Genomic DNA, 17,796 nt, shown 5'->3' with positions numbered 1-17,796 from the left:
AGATATATTTTCTACATAGAGTGTATGAGATCAACCTAAATCTCAATATGAAGTGGTGAGATAGCATCTAGAACTTTTCAGATCTGAAGAGACTAAATTGGAATGAAACTAGTGAGCTTTCAGTAAAGGTTATAGGCTTCCTTAGTAAAATTGTGTTTTTAAATGAATGATAATAGTGTCTTTTTTCCCCCCCTGACATCTTTCATGAAGCAATGTGCACAAGTGTTTTTCTTTGGTGCATTTATCTTTGAGTTCAAAAACACAAATATACACTAGAAACCTTGTAAAATGCTGTTGACTAACTCATTACTACTTCAACATTTGATCAAATAGAATTTCCCTTAGAAAATTTTGTAATGTGACTTGTTGTAACATTAGTGACAGGTTTGAGAATGAGACCGACCCTTCCACAAACACACAAACCCAACTGGTAATGCAAGTGAACCACTAGAAGACAGGGTCATGGAGTATAACCCCAGCTAGATTGTTTACTGCCCAGTATTTAGTACAAAATAAATGAATAGTGTCAGATCCTAAATATAGAACAAAATGTGCCAATTAAAATGTTAACCAAAGACATTCATAAACTAGAGTCAGTGAATATAAATTTAACAATAAATCAGCTAGTTTGCATTTTACATCTTAATATGGTTGATGGCATCATATTTCTAAGAAAATCTGCTTTGACCACTACCTACTTATCAGAGAAAAGACAAAATATAAAGAAATGCTTTAGGAAGTTCAAATTCCCATGTCCAGCCAAGATCTGGACAGTCAGCAGTCAATCAGTCCTATGTTGACAACAAGTTGATTTGGAAGACTCAAAGTCGCTATTTTATGATTCAATATCCTCACATTTTTCTGACTGCAAACACAAAGGGAGAAATTTTATGAATATGGAATATAGTGATTTCAGCATTTGTTATTGTCTATAATGGAAATAGGCTAGAGATTTTTTGCTTTGTGAGATTTCCTTTTATTTTTGGATACAACTAGAATAGCAGACCAAGAAAAAGAACAAAAAAAATCACCACACCAAAGTTTCTTTCTATGTGTTGGCGACCAGCTCCAAATTTAGGATGTACAGAAGGTACCACAGTTCATTAGACAACTGGGCTAGTTTGTCTTCCCAGTTTGTGAAATTTTAAACATAGCATTATAATATTCTGTTTTGCTAAATTGACTTGAATGTTATATTCAGAAATATAAAGATAGAATAATGAACTTAGTAAGTTCCTATTTTTTTTTGCAAGCTCTATTTTAAATAGATATTTATTAAACTATTTTAGGACTATGAAGTCTTTCCTTTGTAATTCAATTTACAGGAAAGTTAAAAATTACATTTTAAATGAACTGAAGAATTTTAATAAATCTAGTATTAAAAATGGATAAAAGCATCCTCCATCTAACAGTGATGACAACAATAATAATAACTACAACAATAAAAAACAAGGGCAACAAAAGGGAATAAATAAATAATTTTTTTTTAAAAAAAGAAAGAAAAAAAAGTATCCTCCATTGTTTTTTATTCTTGTGTGGTGCCAAAACCAGAAGGAAACCAGAGCCTTGAAAATGAATTGCAACATTAAGATAACCCGTTGTCTATTTAAAATAGCAGGAGAGTCTGGTGTGAGTGCAGTGTGTTTAAAATTAATTGATCAGGTAGTGTTAGATAGCGGAATGGTTATGAAAACAGACTGTCATGCCTGAGCAAATCAGTGCTCTGGTTAAAAAATAATTAAAAAGTTGATATAAAATTCATTGATCACAGCCAGTTACAGATTTATCTGGGACCAGGGAGTGGCACACCTGGTTAAGCAGATACATTATCATATGCAAGGATCTGGATTCAAGACTCCATTTCCCACCTGCAAGGAGGAGCTTCCTGAGTTGTGAAACAACGCTGCAGGTGTCTCTCTTTCTCTCTCCCTATCTCCCTCCCCTCTTTACTTCTGTTTCTATCCAATAAAATAAATATATACTTTTTAAAAAGAACAAGAGAGACACTAATATACAACTCTACCTTTCTCCATCTTTAGTACTCTTGTGTGATATCAGGGATCAACTCAAGACTCCAGGTTTGAATAGCATGAACTCTATAGCTGTAACAATATCTATCTCCTTCACACATTCTAGAATTTGTCTCCCCCAATTTTTTTTTGTTTGGGGGGGTATAGGGGTGGTTACTGAGCCTTCAACACCCTGGGCTGACTCTTTAAGAGAGAGGAGAAGAGAAAGCAAAAAAAAGAGGGAGAAGAGAGACCATAGCACTGAAGCCCCCATCTGTGTAGTAGGTATTGCACTCAAACTTGAGTCACACACATAACACAGAAACACTATTATCCCCGTGAGCTTATTTGCCAGTACACTTCTTTTTTTAATCACCGTGCTTTATAGTGTTGCATATATGACTCTTCTATTTCCAGTAACTTTATTATTATTATTATTGTTGTTATTATTATTATTATTATTATTTGCTAGAAGAAGAAGAGATATAGCGAGGAGAGATACTACAGCACTGATGCAAAACTCATGAAGCTTCCCTTCTACAGGTGCTCCCATGTGGTGGCCAGGGATATGAACCCACTCAGATACTCATAAGAAGTTTAATAAGAAATTAACTCAGGGCCCACAAAATAGCTAATTTTGATAATGTGTTGCATTGACATGGATATAATCCAGATAACAACAAAAACAAAAAGATTAACTAAGCGACACTCTTGTATACTTCCAATTCAATTACATTTCAATTCACCAAACATTTAATATGATTAGTCCTTCACTATACACATATGAAGAGGAAATTAAAAATTACATGTGGTACTACTTTTAAGAAGTACTTGTCCGTATATTTGTCTCTTACAGAGAAAAAGCACTAGCCAGCTAATACTCATCAATTCTGAAGATACTAGAATTGCTGACATGTTTGCTTGCAATCAGTTAGTAAGCTTATTTAACAAATTGTTGCCATTCCTTCTGAGTGACTCAACAAGGTGATAAATGATCCTGAATGGTCCTTCATTGTTTCTTGTAGAGAAACAAACAAACAAACAAACAAATTCATCAGCTATTCAACTAGCAGCTATTCATCAGCTATTCATTACTAGCAGGGTGCCAAGTTACCCATATATTTATTTATTTATATTTATTTACTTATTTTATTATTTGATAGGACAGAAAGACTGAGAAGAAATAAGGATATATTAAAGGAGAGAGAAAGAGACACCTGTGATATGGATAGATAAGCTTCTCCTCCTGCAGGTGGGGAGTGGAGTCTGGAACCCAAATCTTTGTGCCTGGTAATGTGTACCCTCAACTGGGTGTGCTCCTCAAGTTATTCAGTCTTACTAGGCCATGACCAATAAACCATGAATTATATAACAGAACTGGAAGTAATCGTAATAGTCATTGGATTGACTCTCCTTTCATGAACTTTTTTTTAACAGTGAACTGTGGCTCAAAGAGAGTAAGTGGATAATTCTAGATCACAAATACGAAATTTTTTTTTACATGCATAACATTCCCCAGATTCCCATTTAACAATACAACCCCCACTATTTCATTCATCATTTTTCATGGACCTGTATTCTCCCCACCCACCTACCCACCCCAGAGTCTTTTACTTTGGTGTAATACTCCAATTCCATTTCAGGTTTGACTTGTGTTTTCTTTTCTAATCTTGGTTTTCAACTTCTGCCTGAGAGTGAGATCATCCCATATTCATCCTTCTGTTTCTGACTTATTTCACTCAACATGATTTTTTCAAGGTCCATCCAAGATCGTCTGAAAACGGTGAAGTCACCATTTTTTACAGCTGAGCAGTATTCCATTGTGTATATATACCACAACTTGCTCAGCCACTCATCTGTTGTTGGACACCTGGGTTGCTTCCAGGTTTTGGCTATTACAAATTGTGCTGCCAAGAACATATGTGTACACAGATCTTAAAAAGAAGTAGAAACGCAAAGCAGAAATTGACTGAGTTTGGAGTATGGCACCAAAGTAAGAAAGCAGAAGTACACTAGAGTTTGCAGTGAGTACCCTCCCTAACACTTCCTCTCCACTATTCCAAGCTTTGGGTCCATGATTGCTCAACAATTTGTTTGGCTTCGTATGTTAACTCTCTTTTCAGCCACCAGGTTCCAGGTGTCATCAGGATGCCGGCCAGGCTTCCCTGGATTGAAGACCCCACCAATATGTCCTGGAGCTCAGCTTCCCCAGAGACCCACCCTACTAGGGAAAGAGAGAGGCAGACTGGGAGTATGGACCGACCAGTCAACGCCCATGTTCAGCGAGGAAGCAATTACAGAAGCCAGACCTTCTACCTTCTGCAACCCTCAATGACCCTGGGTCCATGCTCAGAGGGATAGAGAATGGGAAAGCTACTGGGGAGGGGGTGGGTTATGGAGATTGGGTGGTGGGAATTGTGTGGAATTGTACCCCTCCTACCCTATGGTTTTGTTAATTAATCCTTTCTTAAATTTAAAAAAAAAATACGAAATTTACCATTACTATTCTTTGAAAATATGCGTACCAAAAAGGCATTCATGTTTTAAAAATTCTTCAGACTGCTGTTGCGCTTTAACCATACAGAGACCATTCATATTATTAAAGAGTATATATTTTTGCTATATTCTTCAGTTTGGAATAGATGCCTAGTACTATGACTACGAATCAAATGAGTCAGGATGAATTTTTTTTTTAAATTCATGGGAGATTTTGTTGTTCAGATAAGTAGTTCTCAACTCTAACTTCATTTTCTAAATTATTATTATTATTATTATTTTTTTTTTTACTTACTTTATTGAGAGAGAATTGCAGAGAGAAAGACATAGCAAAAGACCAGAGCACATCTCAACTCTGGTTTAAGATGGTCCTGGGGACTGAACCTGGGATCTTGGAGCTTAGTCATGAAATCCTCTTGCATAACCATTGTATATTGCATAACTCAGCCCTCAATTATAAGTTTATATTAGAATCGCTGTAGGAGTTTAAAAGAAACTTGTCAATGCTAGGGAGTGAGCTCACGTGAAGGGTGGAAGGGTGACTACTTTATTTTGTACTTGATCTAGGTTCAAGTTGAGCCCCCACTGCACTGAGAGGAAGTATTGCTGCTGTGGTATCTTTCCTTTTTCCTTTCTGTCTCTCCTTGTTTTTCTAACTGATGAAGTTGCCTGGAGCAGTGAAGCCCCAGCAAGACAACTGAAAACAAACAAAAAATTGATCATATGATTTCACAGGGCTTTGAAAGTCTGTTCTTTTCAGTTTAGTTACTGAGTTACATGGTTACCATTTACATAACAGAAGTTAAATGTATCAACAAACTTGGCTAAAAGAAATATGTCTACTCTTGTAATTTATATTTTGTAATTTAATATCCCCTGAAGCGATATTAAATATATTTTTCCAAAAGTATACAAATTAACATTTCATTTTTTAGCAATCTTCCCATGAAAAACAGCCCCTTTTCTTTAGCTTTCCTCAACAAACTCTCTAATGCCTTTACTCTTCAGCTGTTTCCTTTATTCCTACAAGTTCTCTTTCATCAACTAGGGTATTTTGTCCCTGCCAATAGATACTGCTAGAATTTTCTTTCACTATACATTCAAGTATCCACTTAATCAATCTGAATTACCTCCTCATAATAAAAGTGTGACATTCCAGTGGCTCACATGAAATGGCCACATTATAATCAGCTCTACCAAAAATATGAAACAAACAAATAAAAAGCAAATACATGCATAGGTAGAGTAAAATACATGCACAGGTAGAGTAAGCCTACAGCAGTAGGCTAGATAAGACAGCAAAATTCCTTGTGAGCTTGCAAAAGCTTGCACATCTCAGCTCTGGTTCATGGTGGTTTATAGTAAACTGGGTAGAAGCATTCTCCTAGACCCTACTGATCACAGGGCTGGTGGTTGAAAAATTATGGACAAATGTAAATATATATATATATTAGATAGACAGTTTCAATACCATTATATATCAGCAACACCTCTCAGATGATTGCTTGGTAACAGCAGCATTTAGACATGGTAGAATGGACTTCTGGGGAGTCTGGCGGTAGCACAGCAGGTTAAGCATACGTGGCGCAAAGCGCAACGACCAGAGTAAGGATCCCAGTTCGAGCCCCCGCCTCCCCACCTGTAGGAAAGTTGCTTCACAAGTGGTGAAGCAGGTCTGCAGGTGTCTATCTTTGTCTCTCCTTCTCTGTCTTCCCCTCCTCTCTACATTTCTCTATGTCCTATCCAACAGCGACAACAACAATAATAACTACAACAATGAAAAACAACAAGGGTAACAAAAGGGAAAATAAATAAATATTTTAAAAGTTTAAAGTGTTTTTTAAAAAATGGACTTCTGGAGAATAGTATTATATTGGCATAAGATGATGAACTTTTGCTCATAAGTATAAATAAACTATACCACATGCTGTACTCTTCTAACTGGGTATTCCTAAAAATAAACAAAATAAAATAGTTGCACTGCAAGCTCTATTTACTTTGACAATAAACAATAAAAAATAAACAGAACAAGCATTAATGTATTGTACGTCATTGAGAACTTAGTGAAAAGCAAAGCATAAGGAGCACTTTCACTATCAGATTCTTCTTCATACTTCAACAGCTTACATTTATTTAACTGATAGAGATGTCACATCTAGGTTCGAAAACTCTGTGTAGTAATTATGAATGCATGATTTTTTCTAGAATGACCTTAGTTCAATCTAAATTTCTCTATCCACATAAGACTCTTTAATACTGCTATATTACAAGTAAATTCATTATTATTTGACTGATAATCTTAGTTAAATAGAATGTATTTTTCAAATTAAAGGGTAGTTCCAGTATTCCCAGTATATTATAAAATTGACTCATAAGGAAAAAGCACTGCTCTTGTAAGCATATTAAATTCCAGGGCAGATATATTTTTCTCTTCTAGACAAGGATTTAAGTGATTTGGGGTCCCAATATCTACATTTGAGTCATATCAGTATTCCCCTTAAAAATGTGTCTTGCTTTTCTGAATAATGCACATGAAAATATCTTGTTTAAAGAAATATGATGCCACCAGTGTACTACACTGTGATAGAGGCAAGGAGACAGGATTTACATCTTTGTAAAATTGGTCCAAAATTGACTCCAGAATTATAATTCATGAATAAAAAAATCAGTTTTTAACATAGACATACATTAAGAAGTAAAAAATCACTATTATTCTTAACAAGTTACATATTCTGTATTATTCCTTAAAAATGACTCATAAAAGATCTTTTTAAGTACTTAAAGTCATGACTATGTTCAACTCTTTTACCTTTGCTTGAATGTAATTTTTCATTTTCCAGGAAAGGATACATTTTCTAACTAACCCTGTTAACCTAATTACTCATAAAGAAATACCAAAAGCATCCCTGACATTGATACCTTCACAAAGAAATGTATCTGTGCATATGCATTAGAGCATATTCCATTTAGATAATCAAAACTGTAATTTTTATTTGAAAGATTCCTTTAGCTTCAGGAAGCTCCTAGCAGTAAAATTTATCAAAAGCACTTCAAGTTTACAAACAGTAAGACTGTCTTATTCATATCCTTATTTCTCTATCCATATATTTAAATTCAAAATTACTATTAAGTTTAAAAGAATAATAGTGCTCTGTTTATGTAATAGTATTTGTTTATCTTAAATGGGAACAGTAATGAAGCCACCTTCAATCATAAGTGAAGAAATATTTTATCCTACTCAGAATAATTACTTTATAAGATTAAAGTCAACAAGACATATCTAATTAAAATGTATAATTTAACGTCATTCAAATATATGATCTAAGAAAAGGAGTTAGCAATCTACACTTAAATTTGAAGTAGAAAATGAGATAAATGGAATGTAACAGAGAAAAAAAGTTGTGCTACATACTACTCATTTTTTCCTAAATTCTTCTGAGAGTTAAATAGAATAGAAATAACAAAGCAGGGCTCCAATTCTATCTTCCTACCTTTCTTTATTCCTTCCTTTCTTTCTCTCTTCTTTTTCTTTTATTTTTTTCATCTTTGTCTGTTTTCACTAGAGTTTCACTGCTCCAAACCAAGTTTTTCAGGTAGAAAGACAGAGACAGAATTAGAGAGACAGAGACACATAGTAGAGCTAGGGCCTGGCTTGAGATTGGGTCATGTCCATGACAAAGCAAGCACACTACTACAGTGTGGCCCTAGGCTCTGATGTTTGAAAATATTTTTTTATAGAATGAAAGAAGCAGGTACATGGACAGACCAGAGCAAAACATAAGCAGGGCCAGGGAGCAAACTCAGGGATTCATACAATGCAAGTAATGTGCTCAACAAGCTTACTACCTCCCCAGTGACAAGAAGAGACCTGATTTAAATTATATTTGGAATCTGGAGATCAGTTATACTATATAAAAAAGTAGAAAGTATACATTGTGATTTGTACTTAAGTTCTTTTAAGATGATTAAAGATCCTAGCTAGTTGGGTATATTTATAATAGTGTAATAGTTATTTCTGAGTTTCTTTTCATTAAAGTATATATCAATTGAAAGAGCAATACCTTGTTATTACAGTGGGAAAAGTTTTTTTCTTCTTAAAAGATCTCATCTATAGTATTTCTCTCCACAAAATTTAACCAGACATTCAAAATAAGTTCATTTTTTTTCTTTCTGAGAAATATCTTTAAAGCCTCCCACTTTCACCCCAGTATTGGGTTATATAAAAGAATAGTTACTTTTCCAAGGTCTTTGATATTCCCCTTTCTGGCAGAGTCATCTGATGTGAGAAATATCTTTTGAAAATAAATGGCATGACATCAAGTGCACTCAGATCCATTACTTGCTGGACATTCCATGATATCTGTTTGGATTTGAAAAAGGTGTTTGACTTAAAAATTCAATATTGGTTATCTCAATAAAGCATTGACCTCATCTAGGAGAATCTTACAAAGTTAAAAAAAAAAAACAGATATTTTGTCTATCAATACAGAATATTCAAACCAAATTGGAGTCATTGATGGCTATTAAACCATTCAGGGAGAAGGGGTCTATTCTAACTGGTTCTGAAACCAAGTTCACAATTTGAATATAGCATGCTGCCAAGTTAATGGTACTGAATGAAAGAGTTACTTTTCACTTTTAGCACAGCTGTCACCACATGTTTATTTAGCCACAGTCACTCTCTAATGTCAAAATATCAATAGTGTACAATTATAACAAGGTAATTATGTTTGTGTTTGACCCTGTTCCCTGATTGGCACTCAAGTGAGTTGTGCCTTTATTTTTCTTATTGGTCATGATTTTCTATATTTTAGATAATTGAGAAACCTACATGGAAAATATTTATCTTACTCATATCTAATACAATGATACGATAGCAGTAGTATGCATAACAACAGAGAAAATCTCAAATTCTTTTAACAAATCTCACTGTATCTTCTGAATCCAGTTGTTTTATGCCTGGGGCCTTGGAAATACATATGCAAAGATTTTTAAAACAGTGCTCCTCTTGAGAATATTTGTACAAAAACTCATGTGATATATGGGAGCACATATCATGCAAAAGGCAATATGAATTAAAGGTAAATATTTCAGTAACCACTCACCTATTGAAAAACAGATCATATTCAATGGCCCATTTTCCCACAGATACTCTTACTCAGCTTACATTAATATATCTTCACTCAGAGAGGCATGGAAAAATTGTGGAATAATCTGCCTCCAGGTAGAAAGCCCACTGACTTCCACAAAGCTGGTGTGTGTGTGTGTGTGTGTGTGTGTGTGTGTTTTAAAGGCATGAATGACTTTATTGCCCTGAGACCTGTGCAGGAGCACAGACAACACCCCCTCACCTCTACCACACGCATATAAAAATGTCTTGCACTGGGTTTAATCATCTGCTTTTGCTATCTTGGATTCTTAATTTCTAAACAAGGTGGCCGACATTTCATTTTGCATCAAACCCCAGAAATCAGGTAGCTGATCTTAGGTTCAGTTGGCAATACTGACAAGGATAGGGATAATAAAGATAATAAGTAGAAATGAAAGCAAAAAGTTTACCACACTGAGAAGCCAATGGCATTCTATAACAGTACTTTAAACTTTTTATTTTGACTGCTAGTGCTTTTATAAACACTTCCTCATGAATCAAAGCACAAAACTGGAGGTTATTCATTTTTAAATGAATTTCATTGCATATGTATATGGCATTTAATCAATTGTCAGTTGCTTGTATAAGTACTCAGTTGACATAAGGGGAACATTAGTCAAATTGATAGATTTTAAGAATGATTTTTGGGGAGATGAAATTCAAGACGTTTCACTCCTTTTGCCAGTAACAGAGCTACAAGTGGAATGGAGAACTATATAATTACCCTCAGAAATCAAAATTCACAGGAAATGAACTCAATGAGGCATTATAGTATTAATATATTCAGGGAAGAAAAATGTTTTTAAATATTGACATTATATATTATGAAATTAGAAGTATTTATTTAAGTTAAATTCTAATAAATATTTTCCATAAAATTTTCATGATGTGAAAATAAGAACCAAATCTCAACAAAAAACAAATGAGCCCATACTATTAGAAAATCACTTAAAAGGAAAAAGAAAAATTATTTTTCAGTACAAAAATATAGATAATCAAACTGAGTTGCACAATGGAAAAAGTTTAACCTTGGGCCTTCACATAGCAATTCATGCATTCTACTCTCAGAATGTATCAGTTTCAAAAAGGATAGGAAGCAGCGACACCCTAATGCTTTGTGAAAGTCACAGTAGCTCAAACATAATCAAACATACCCATTTATGCATATATTCAACATAAATACATCTGAATTGAAACTCTCCTTTGAATTTGTTGCTTCCAATATACCCTGAAACAACAGCCCACCATATGTAATGTTAAGCAAAAGTGTCAATATTCAAATAACAAGACAACAAGCAGATTTGTTGCACAAAATATGTAAATATTATTAACAGAAAGCAGCATATGATAGCTCTTGTTTGGCTGGTTTCTCAGCACCTATCTCTTCTGCGGCTTCAGTTTCTTAGCAAAGACTCCTCAACAGGTATTGTAAGCACACAATTTGCAGAGGCAGATCTCCTGAGCAGGCATCTGTAGTAGTGTCTGAAGGAAATATAACATACCCACCTGCTTTTGATTTGCTTCAAACTTATCAGTGCAATTTATTTTTAGAATATTCTTACCCACTCAGTCCTTATTTCTCCTATCTGCTTTTCTTACAGTAAGTTTCCCTCAAGAAAAACTACCATTTAAATCTAAGCATTAAAAATGTCAAAAGGATTGGTAATCAGCAAGCATAGAAAGCCAAGCCTGAAATCTCTATCATTAAGTTAAATGAAAAATTACTGATAAAAATCCAAGCATAAAAAAGAAAAAAAGAAAAATCCAACTATAAAAAGAACTTGCAAAATAGTTAGTTGTTTGCGGTTTCCCCAAAACCATGTCTTTCACTTTTAATAGTTAAAAAAAATGTACTTTATGCATAGTCCAACTAATATTCTAAAAATAATTTCTAAGTTCAATTGATTATAATAAAACACCAGATCTTGTATAAACCAAAGGAGAATGTTTTATTTTTTAATTGAGGGAAAGTATTGCAATGCTTTCTGTCTTTTTTTTAATGCCTTATCAATAACTCAAGAAATACAGCACAGAAGCCTATACATATATGGTCTTATCAGTCAGTAGTTTCTATCAACACATTTCCACAGAACAATTTCTCCAAATCAGAAATTTAAAAATCAATTTAAATTTCTGTTAATTGTAAGCATTAACCTTATAATATTAAATGTGATACCTTACAAAATTAGCATGCAAAATTTGTACTTAAGTATATATTGACTAAAAGCAAAACAGCAAACATTTCTGTTATACAGAGGTTCTAAGAACAAACTAAAGGTATGAAATATAAATGCTTGCAATTGTTTCAAATCCAGCTAGCAATTCTGCTGACTTGAATCATTAAAACTGATCACTTAGCTAAACAATTATTTGAGATATATGAACATTTACACAAACAAAAAAGGGAGCTATTAGCAAAGCCTTCTTCACTTTAAGATAAAATTTCTAAAAAGTGTTGGAGACACTTAAACTTCCAGGATCTATTTCTATACATAAAATTAACTTATAAAAGATGACAATCTAGGACACAACTCAGAATAAAAAGAAATCACTGTAATGATATTTCTCATCTGTCTTTTCATGTGACTAGTATTTTAACTATTTTAGAATGTCAAGTGTCTATCTAAAGAGAATAAAAACAATAAAAATGATTTTCTATTTCTAGGAGAAAAGTATTAGAAACTCAGCCAAAGAAGTCTTTAGCATTAAAAAGAAGAAAGAAAGAAAGAAAGAAAGAAAGAAAGGAAAAGACCCTCATGACTTCACTCCAAAGATAACAGAGACAATTTCAAGTATCTCACTGAATAACAGAAGAAAGAAAAATACTCTGTTTACAAAAAGAAAAAAAATATCTTGAATTAATTCCAAAGAGACTCTATAAATTGTCTTTATAAGAGAAGAAAAAAGCAAGTCAACTCACATAAACTGCTTCCAAACAGAAGCCTTAACCTCTTCCAGGAAAACAACAATAAGACTTTATTACCCTGCTATGATTCTTTCATTTCAGACATGATTAATTAGCAAGTATTACACTTCCCAAAACTCCCACCATCAGCCTTGTTGTTGGTACACACATAAGAAATAGCAGGCAGTCACTGTAGTAAAAGATAAGTATCCAAAAGCTACTTCAAATAGAAATACTTTTTTGCCTTCCCAAAGAAACAGGTTGCTTTTAATTGCTTTCAGGAAAGAGAGGAAGAAAACAAAGAGAGAGAGAAGGGAAGAAAGGAAGGAAGAAAGGAAGGAAGGAAGGAAGGAAGGAAGGAAGGAAGGAAGGAAGGAAGGAAGGGAGGGAGGGAGGGAGGGAGGGAGGGAGGGAAAGAACTTCATAATTTTCTTAACAATATCATTAACAGTTTGAATGCAACATATCCAGACTCAAGAATACATGGCATGTTTCATCTGTTACCTACCTAAATTTTTAAGCTGCAATTCAGAACAAATTTGTGAAAGATTCTTTGAAAGAGCATGAGAGTTCATGTAGTTAATATTGATAATCATCCACATGCAGGCTTAAGAAAAACAATAGAGGTGATGTAGGCATGTTTTAGGAAATGATTTTACAGAAGGGGGAAAAAAGTATCCCCTGAATAAAAGCTGATATGTCATAGATATAATGAAGACAGGAAATAAGACAGAATGAAAGAAGAGGGTAGCTACCATCTGAATGATTGAAAACTCTGGTACTGTATATTATTTTAAAAAAATGTTGGAAAATAATTTTCTCTTTAAAAAAATTAACTTCAAAATGTCTGTGTGAACCAAGAGACTATAACTAATATAGACAGACAGACAAATAGACAGACTTATAACCATTAATTTATAATGGTTGGGGTTTTCCCTTCAACTTTTCAACTGTTATGCCCAGAAAACTACACACATATTACAATATTGATAGATAGATGTTGTTAGCTCCAGGAAATATTATTTTAATTTATTCTGGTCAAATTATTCTAACTTTTTGTCTGTTGTATTAAATTTAGGATCAAAAGCATCAAAGTAGTTTCCACCTCAGACCAAACTTTAAGAGGATCAATGTGACAAGGCAGTCCCTGATAGATGTTTCCCTTGATAAACGACTTGTTCAAAAGAGACATTGTAGCTTTCATTTCCTGACCACAACACACTTTTAATTTGCAACAGCAGAGCTGCCAGAGTGTGAGCTTTTTTGCCCACTTTCCACCCTTTTAGGTCTGTAGTTCTGGTTCCTCTAGGCCACACATAAGAGGAAAAATCTAAAAATAATCAGAATAATAGAATCACAAAATAGGAGCTATTGAAGTATGTGCATGTGTGTCTATTTTTCAGATTTATTTATATAAACTTTTCCTCCTTAGAATTCTAGTGTATGATAACTAAGCTCCTAAGTGAACATCATTTGCACATTGGTCACTTAAACACAAAAGGAAATAAATTATGTGAGTATTACTTAATAGTAGCAGAGACAGGTGGGGGGCAATTTACACACTTAAATCTGCTATTAAATGTCATGAATTATATGATTACCTATCCCACTGTGTTTTCACATATTATTGTAATGATTATTATTACTACTACCAGAAATCACATTGAAGTATCAATACGGTGAACACTCAAACCATCCAATTTCTGTTCTCAGCACATTGTCCAAGCTCCGATTTAAAATTTATAAATGTAATATCCTCCTCATCACAGGCAGCAGCCCAATCTGCTCTGAATATATATTACAGCTTTAACATCACAGAGGGAAATCGCCCATCTGGCAATCCCATTCGCTCCAACAGCTCCGGGGGAAAAAAGCTGTGCTCTCTCCTCCTTAAAACATTTCTCGGGGCAAATTATGTGCATCTAAAATAAACAGTCGTCTTATTGATCGCTTCAAAGTCAACAAGTTCCAAATGCAAAATTCAATCAAATCATTCCTATCATGTAGGAGCGCTGTGTGTTTAGCTCAATAGTCACTAGAGTCCAACCAGAAGTGTATGTCGCGCTAGGGCTCTTGTAGTCCCTTTCCTTGTATTCACATTTGTGTTTTGAGAGAGCAGTAACCAAGGCCACATTACAGACCTCCGCAGCTTTGCCCCACTGCTATTTCTTTTTTTTTCATAATCTCTCTTTCCAGGGTGAATGCAGTAGTGGAGCAGTAAATGAAACAAGATAAACAGCTTAAAGTGGAGCTGTACTTTGCTTATGTGAAATACTTTTTTAACATCTTTTTGTTGTTGTTGATTTGGTTTTAATTGAACATCAAAAAAAGTGTACGCATGGCATGGTTACAAGAGCCATTGAAAACACCCTCTCACTCCATTTATCTGAGCTTTCATTTTTAAGAAAGAAAGAGAAAAGATTGGTTACTAACAAAGTCAATTTCAGTGCCTGATTATTCAATTCTGTCACAGGTTAAAAGTAAAAAAACAAAACAAAACAAAAAAAACCTTGACAGGCAGGCAAGTGAATGGCAAGGAAAAAAAAAAAAAAAAAAGAAAGAAACTACCAGTGCTCCTTAAAAGACAATAAACAATTAAAATATATTTTTATTTTACTGTAAAAGATACCTCTTCTCTCACTCAAAAAAATTTAAAAAAAAATTAGATCCAGAATAGATCACTCCACAAAGTGTAATCATCTAGAGAATAATCAAACAACATTAGTAGATTGAGGGGGAAAATAATAATCCTGTCTGCGTATACAAATGCACATATGTACACACATATACTTTCATTAGTAAGCAATCTTGCCCCACACTCCCACCCTCTTGCCTCTTCACCCAGAATCCTCCCCCCCAAAAAAAAACCCACACTGAGTTTAACTAATTGACATACCATTTGATTTCAGCAGTTATATAGTACAATACTAGCAACATGCAACTTTGTGATTACAACTAAAACTGATAAAGTGAACTCCAGTAATCTATTAATCAAAACTGAAACAAACAAGTGATAGCAAAGGCAAACAAGCATTTTGACAGATTAAAATATACATTAAAAAGAAAAAATTGTCATGAGCATCTGCTTCCCAAGCAGTCTTCAATGTTTCTATTATATTTAATTTGTCTTTCCTATTTAGATGCAAAGGAAGTAAATTCCAAAACTGACATACCATAAACACTGGTGCTACTGATCATTTCTTGCTGGCAGCACAAAAAGCTGAATTGGATTTCTCACAAGCAGGAATTCCAAAGGTTGCTTTTCATTAAAGCCACTTTTCCTCTCAGCTATCAAATGTCACTGCCTTGAAACGTGGGCCCTTTCGTCAGGTATTCATTTAACCTACATGCATATAATTAAGGGGGAAAGCAACATCAACAAAAAGGGGATCTCAGATCACAGGAGAAGAAAGAAAGGAAAAAAAGCACATGACCAGGAATGCAAGTCCATGTCAATTTCACTCACTCCCATTGAAACTAACAAGAGCTCCGGGGAGGACGGTAATAGGATCAGTGGATTGTATATACCATTAAATTATACATCTTTCTCTCCCGTTCCTTGCCAACAATACGCCCACCACGCTGTACCCCCTTCAAGATGATGTGCTTACATTTTTCTACAACCGATCTTGTGACATTTTCACGTTCCCCCAGCCACGACACTGTAATTTAACCTCAACTTTTCTGTGTGCAAGATTCTTATTTACACTTCTTATTTACTTAGAAGTAAGTTCCCAAAGAAAGTCTAGCCCCACCCTATGGCTCCGCTTTCTTACGTTTTATTTTTAAAGTAAAAATATAGTAATAAGTAAGCCCAATATAGCGAAATACGAAAATCTTGCAATCGCGAACTCTTAATCCCATACTATTGTTACAATGATTAAGCAGCAAAAATGTGCATTATAATGTTTCAGGGCTACTTTATACGGAGAAATTAGACAGCAGGTTGGCGTACGGAATAGGAGCGAGTGCAAGTTAAATTTAATGTTTACGGCACAACTTAAAGATCTCTTTTTATTACAGGTCTTGGGTTTATTTCTGTTCTTTAAAAATTAAACAAACAAAAACAAATTTAAACAGATGGTAGAAAACTACGAAGCTCCTCTTACCTGAACGTGCGGAGCGAAAGCCCAATAGGTTAGCGTAGCATCGATCCGCTGTGTTTGCTGATGAATGGAAGCTAGGGTTAAGTGAAGGTGCCTATGATTTGAAATCATTCCAAGTTTTTGAAGGGAAGACGGACTGCAGCCTCTGCCATGTTGGAATTTCAAACCCAAAACAGCTGCTTGGAAGGAGCCAGCATGCCAGAGGCTGGGCGCAGGCGCAGAGCGCCGCCGAGCCAAATTCAAATCACTTTCACACTAAGAGCCAAAGATCAGTTTTCAAAGGCAAGAGGGAGAAAGAGAACGAGCCTGCCGTGAGGGAGAGGAGACGGGAGGCAGTGGCGAGAGGCGGGCAGTGGAGAGAGACGGGCAGCAGGAGGACCAGGAGGGAGAGGGAGAGGCGCGCGGAGCCCGCGGAGCTGGAGGGGGAGAAAGGGAGGCGGGAGGCGGCGGGCGAGCGAGCTAGAGACACGCCAGAGATTCATGGGCAGGGAGGGCTCAATGGCCGCACCGCGCTGGCCGGCCGGCCGCTCGGGTCATGTTATACGGCCAGGGCAGCGGCGGCCGCCCAGCCTCGGAAACGCGCTTACGCGGCCCGGAGAGGGCCCGGAGGTCATGATTAAGCGTGCGGGGACCCGGTGTTCTCCCTGCCCGTACTCTAGCGGCCCTGCCTGGGGAAAGGGAGCGATCCCTTGGGAAGAAGGAGCCTTTCTTTCCCACGCGTGTGGAGCTAGCCCTGGCGCTGCCCGATCACCCTCGGAGGCCCTGCACAGGGCCGCACTGCTGGCCTGGCCGGCCTGCAGCTCCCACCCTAGCCGCGCCTGACCCTTTGGATAGCTGTGTTCCCACCACCCTTCCACACCGCTTCCCCCACCCAAACTCCTTGCTTAGACCAGAGCTGGCTGCGAGAACCTAGGTCCTCACCAACACTCTCCCTTGGACCCCCAGCACCGGCAGGAAAATTACTTTATCTGTCAACAAGAGGCAACTTAGGGGGAAATTCGAATCAAGCCAGGACCCTTCCCCCGCATCCGTGTGACTAAATAAAATCCTAAGTGTCTAGGTGTAGGATCCCAGGCCCCCCTCTCTACCTCCCCAGGCAGCTCTGGAAGCGCCTGGGGGGCCCTGGTGCCA

General features: G+C 35.9%; 1 protein-coding gene across 4 annotated transcripts in view; it reads right to left on the bottom strand.

Annotated features, from left to right (window-relative positions):
* The window catches only part of FIGN (fidgetin, microtubule severing factor), a 146,053-nt gene extending 128,743 nt beyond the window's left edge, over positions 1–17,310 (bottom strand). For 2 of the 4 annotated variants that reach the window (XM_060177802.1, XM_060177801.1), the window contains exons 1-2: positions 16,669–17,310; positions 15,733–15,902 (exon numbers count right to left, since the gene is read on the bottom strand). Coding sequence is in view for 1 of the 4 variants with exons in the window: in XM_060177801.1 (XP_060033784.1) it covers positions 15,733–15,757 (25 nt within the window). In the remaining 3 variants the exon portion in view is untranslated. Of the gene's footprint in view, positions 1–9,452; positions 11,137–15,732; positions 15,903–16,668 lie in introns of those variants that run through there. The other 2 variants (XR_009545947.1, XM_060177803.1) reach the window with 2 other exon arrangements.
* Positions 17,311–17,796: the final 486 nt, after the last annotated feature.

The sequence above is a fragment of the Erinaceus europaeus genome, chromosome 18 (genome assembly GCF_950295315.1).
Source record: "Erinaceus europaeus chromosome 18, mEriEur2.1, whole genome shotgun sequence".
Taxonomy (NCBI): Eukaryota; Metazoa; Chordata; class Mammalia; order Eulipotyphla; family Erinaceidae; genus Erinaceus; species Erinaceus europaeus.
Note: the sequence above shows the minus strand (reverse complement) of the source record. Positions and strands in the feature narration are given on the sequence as shown.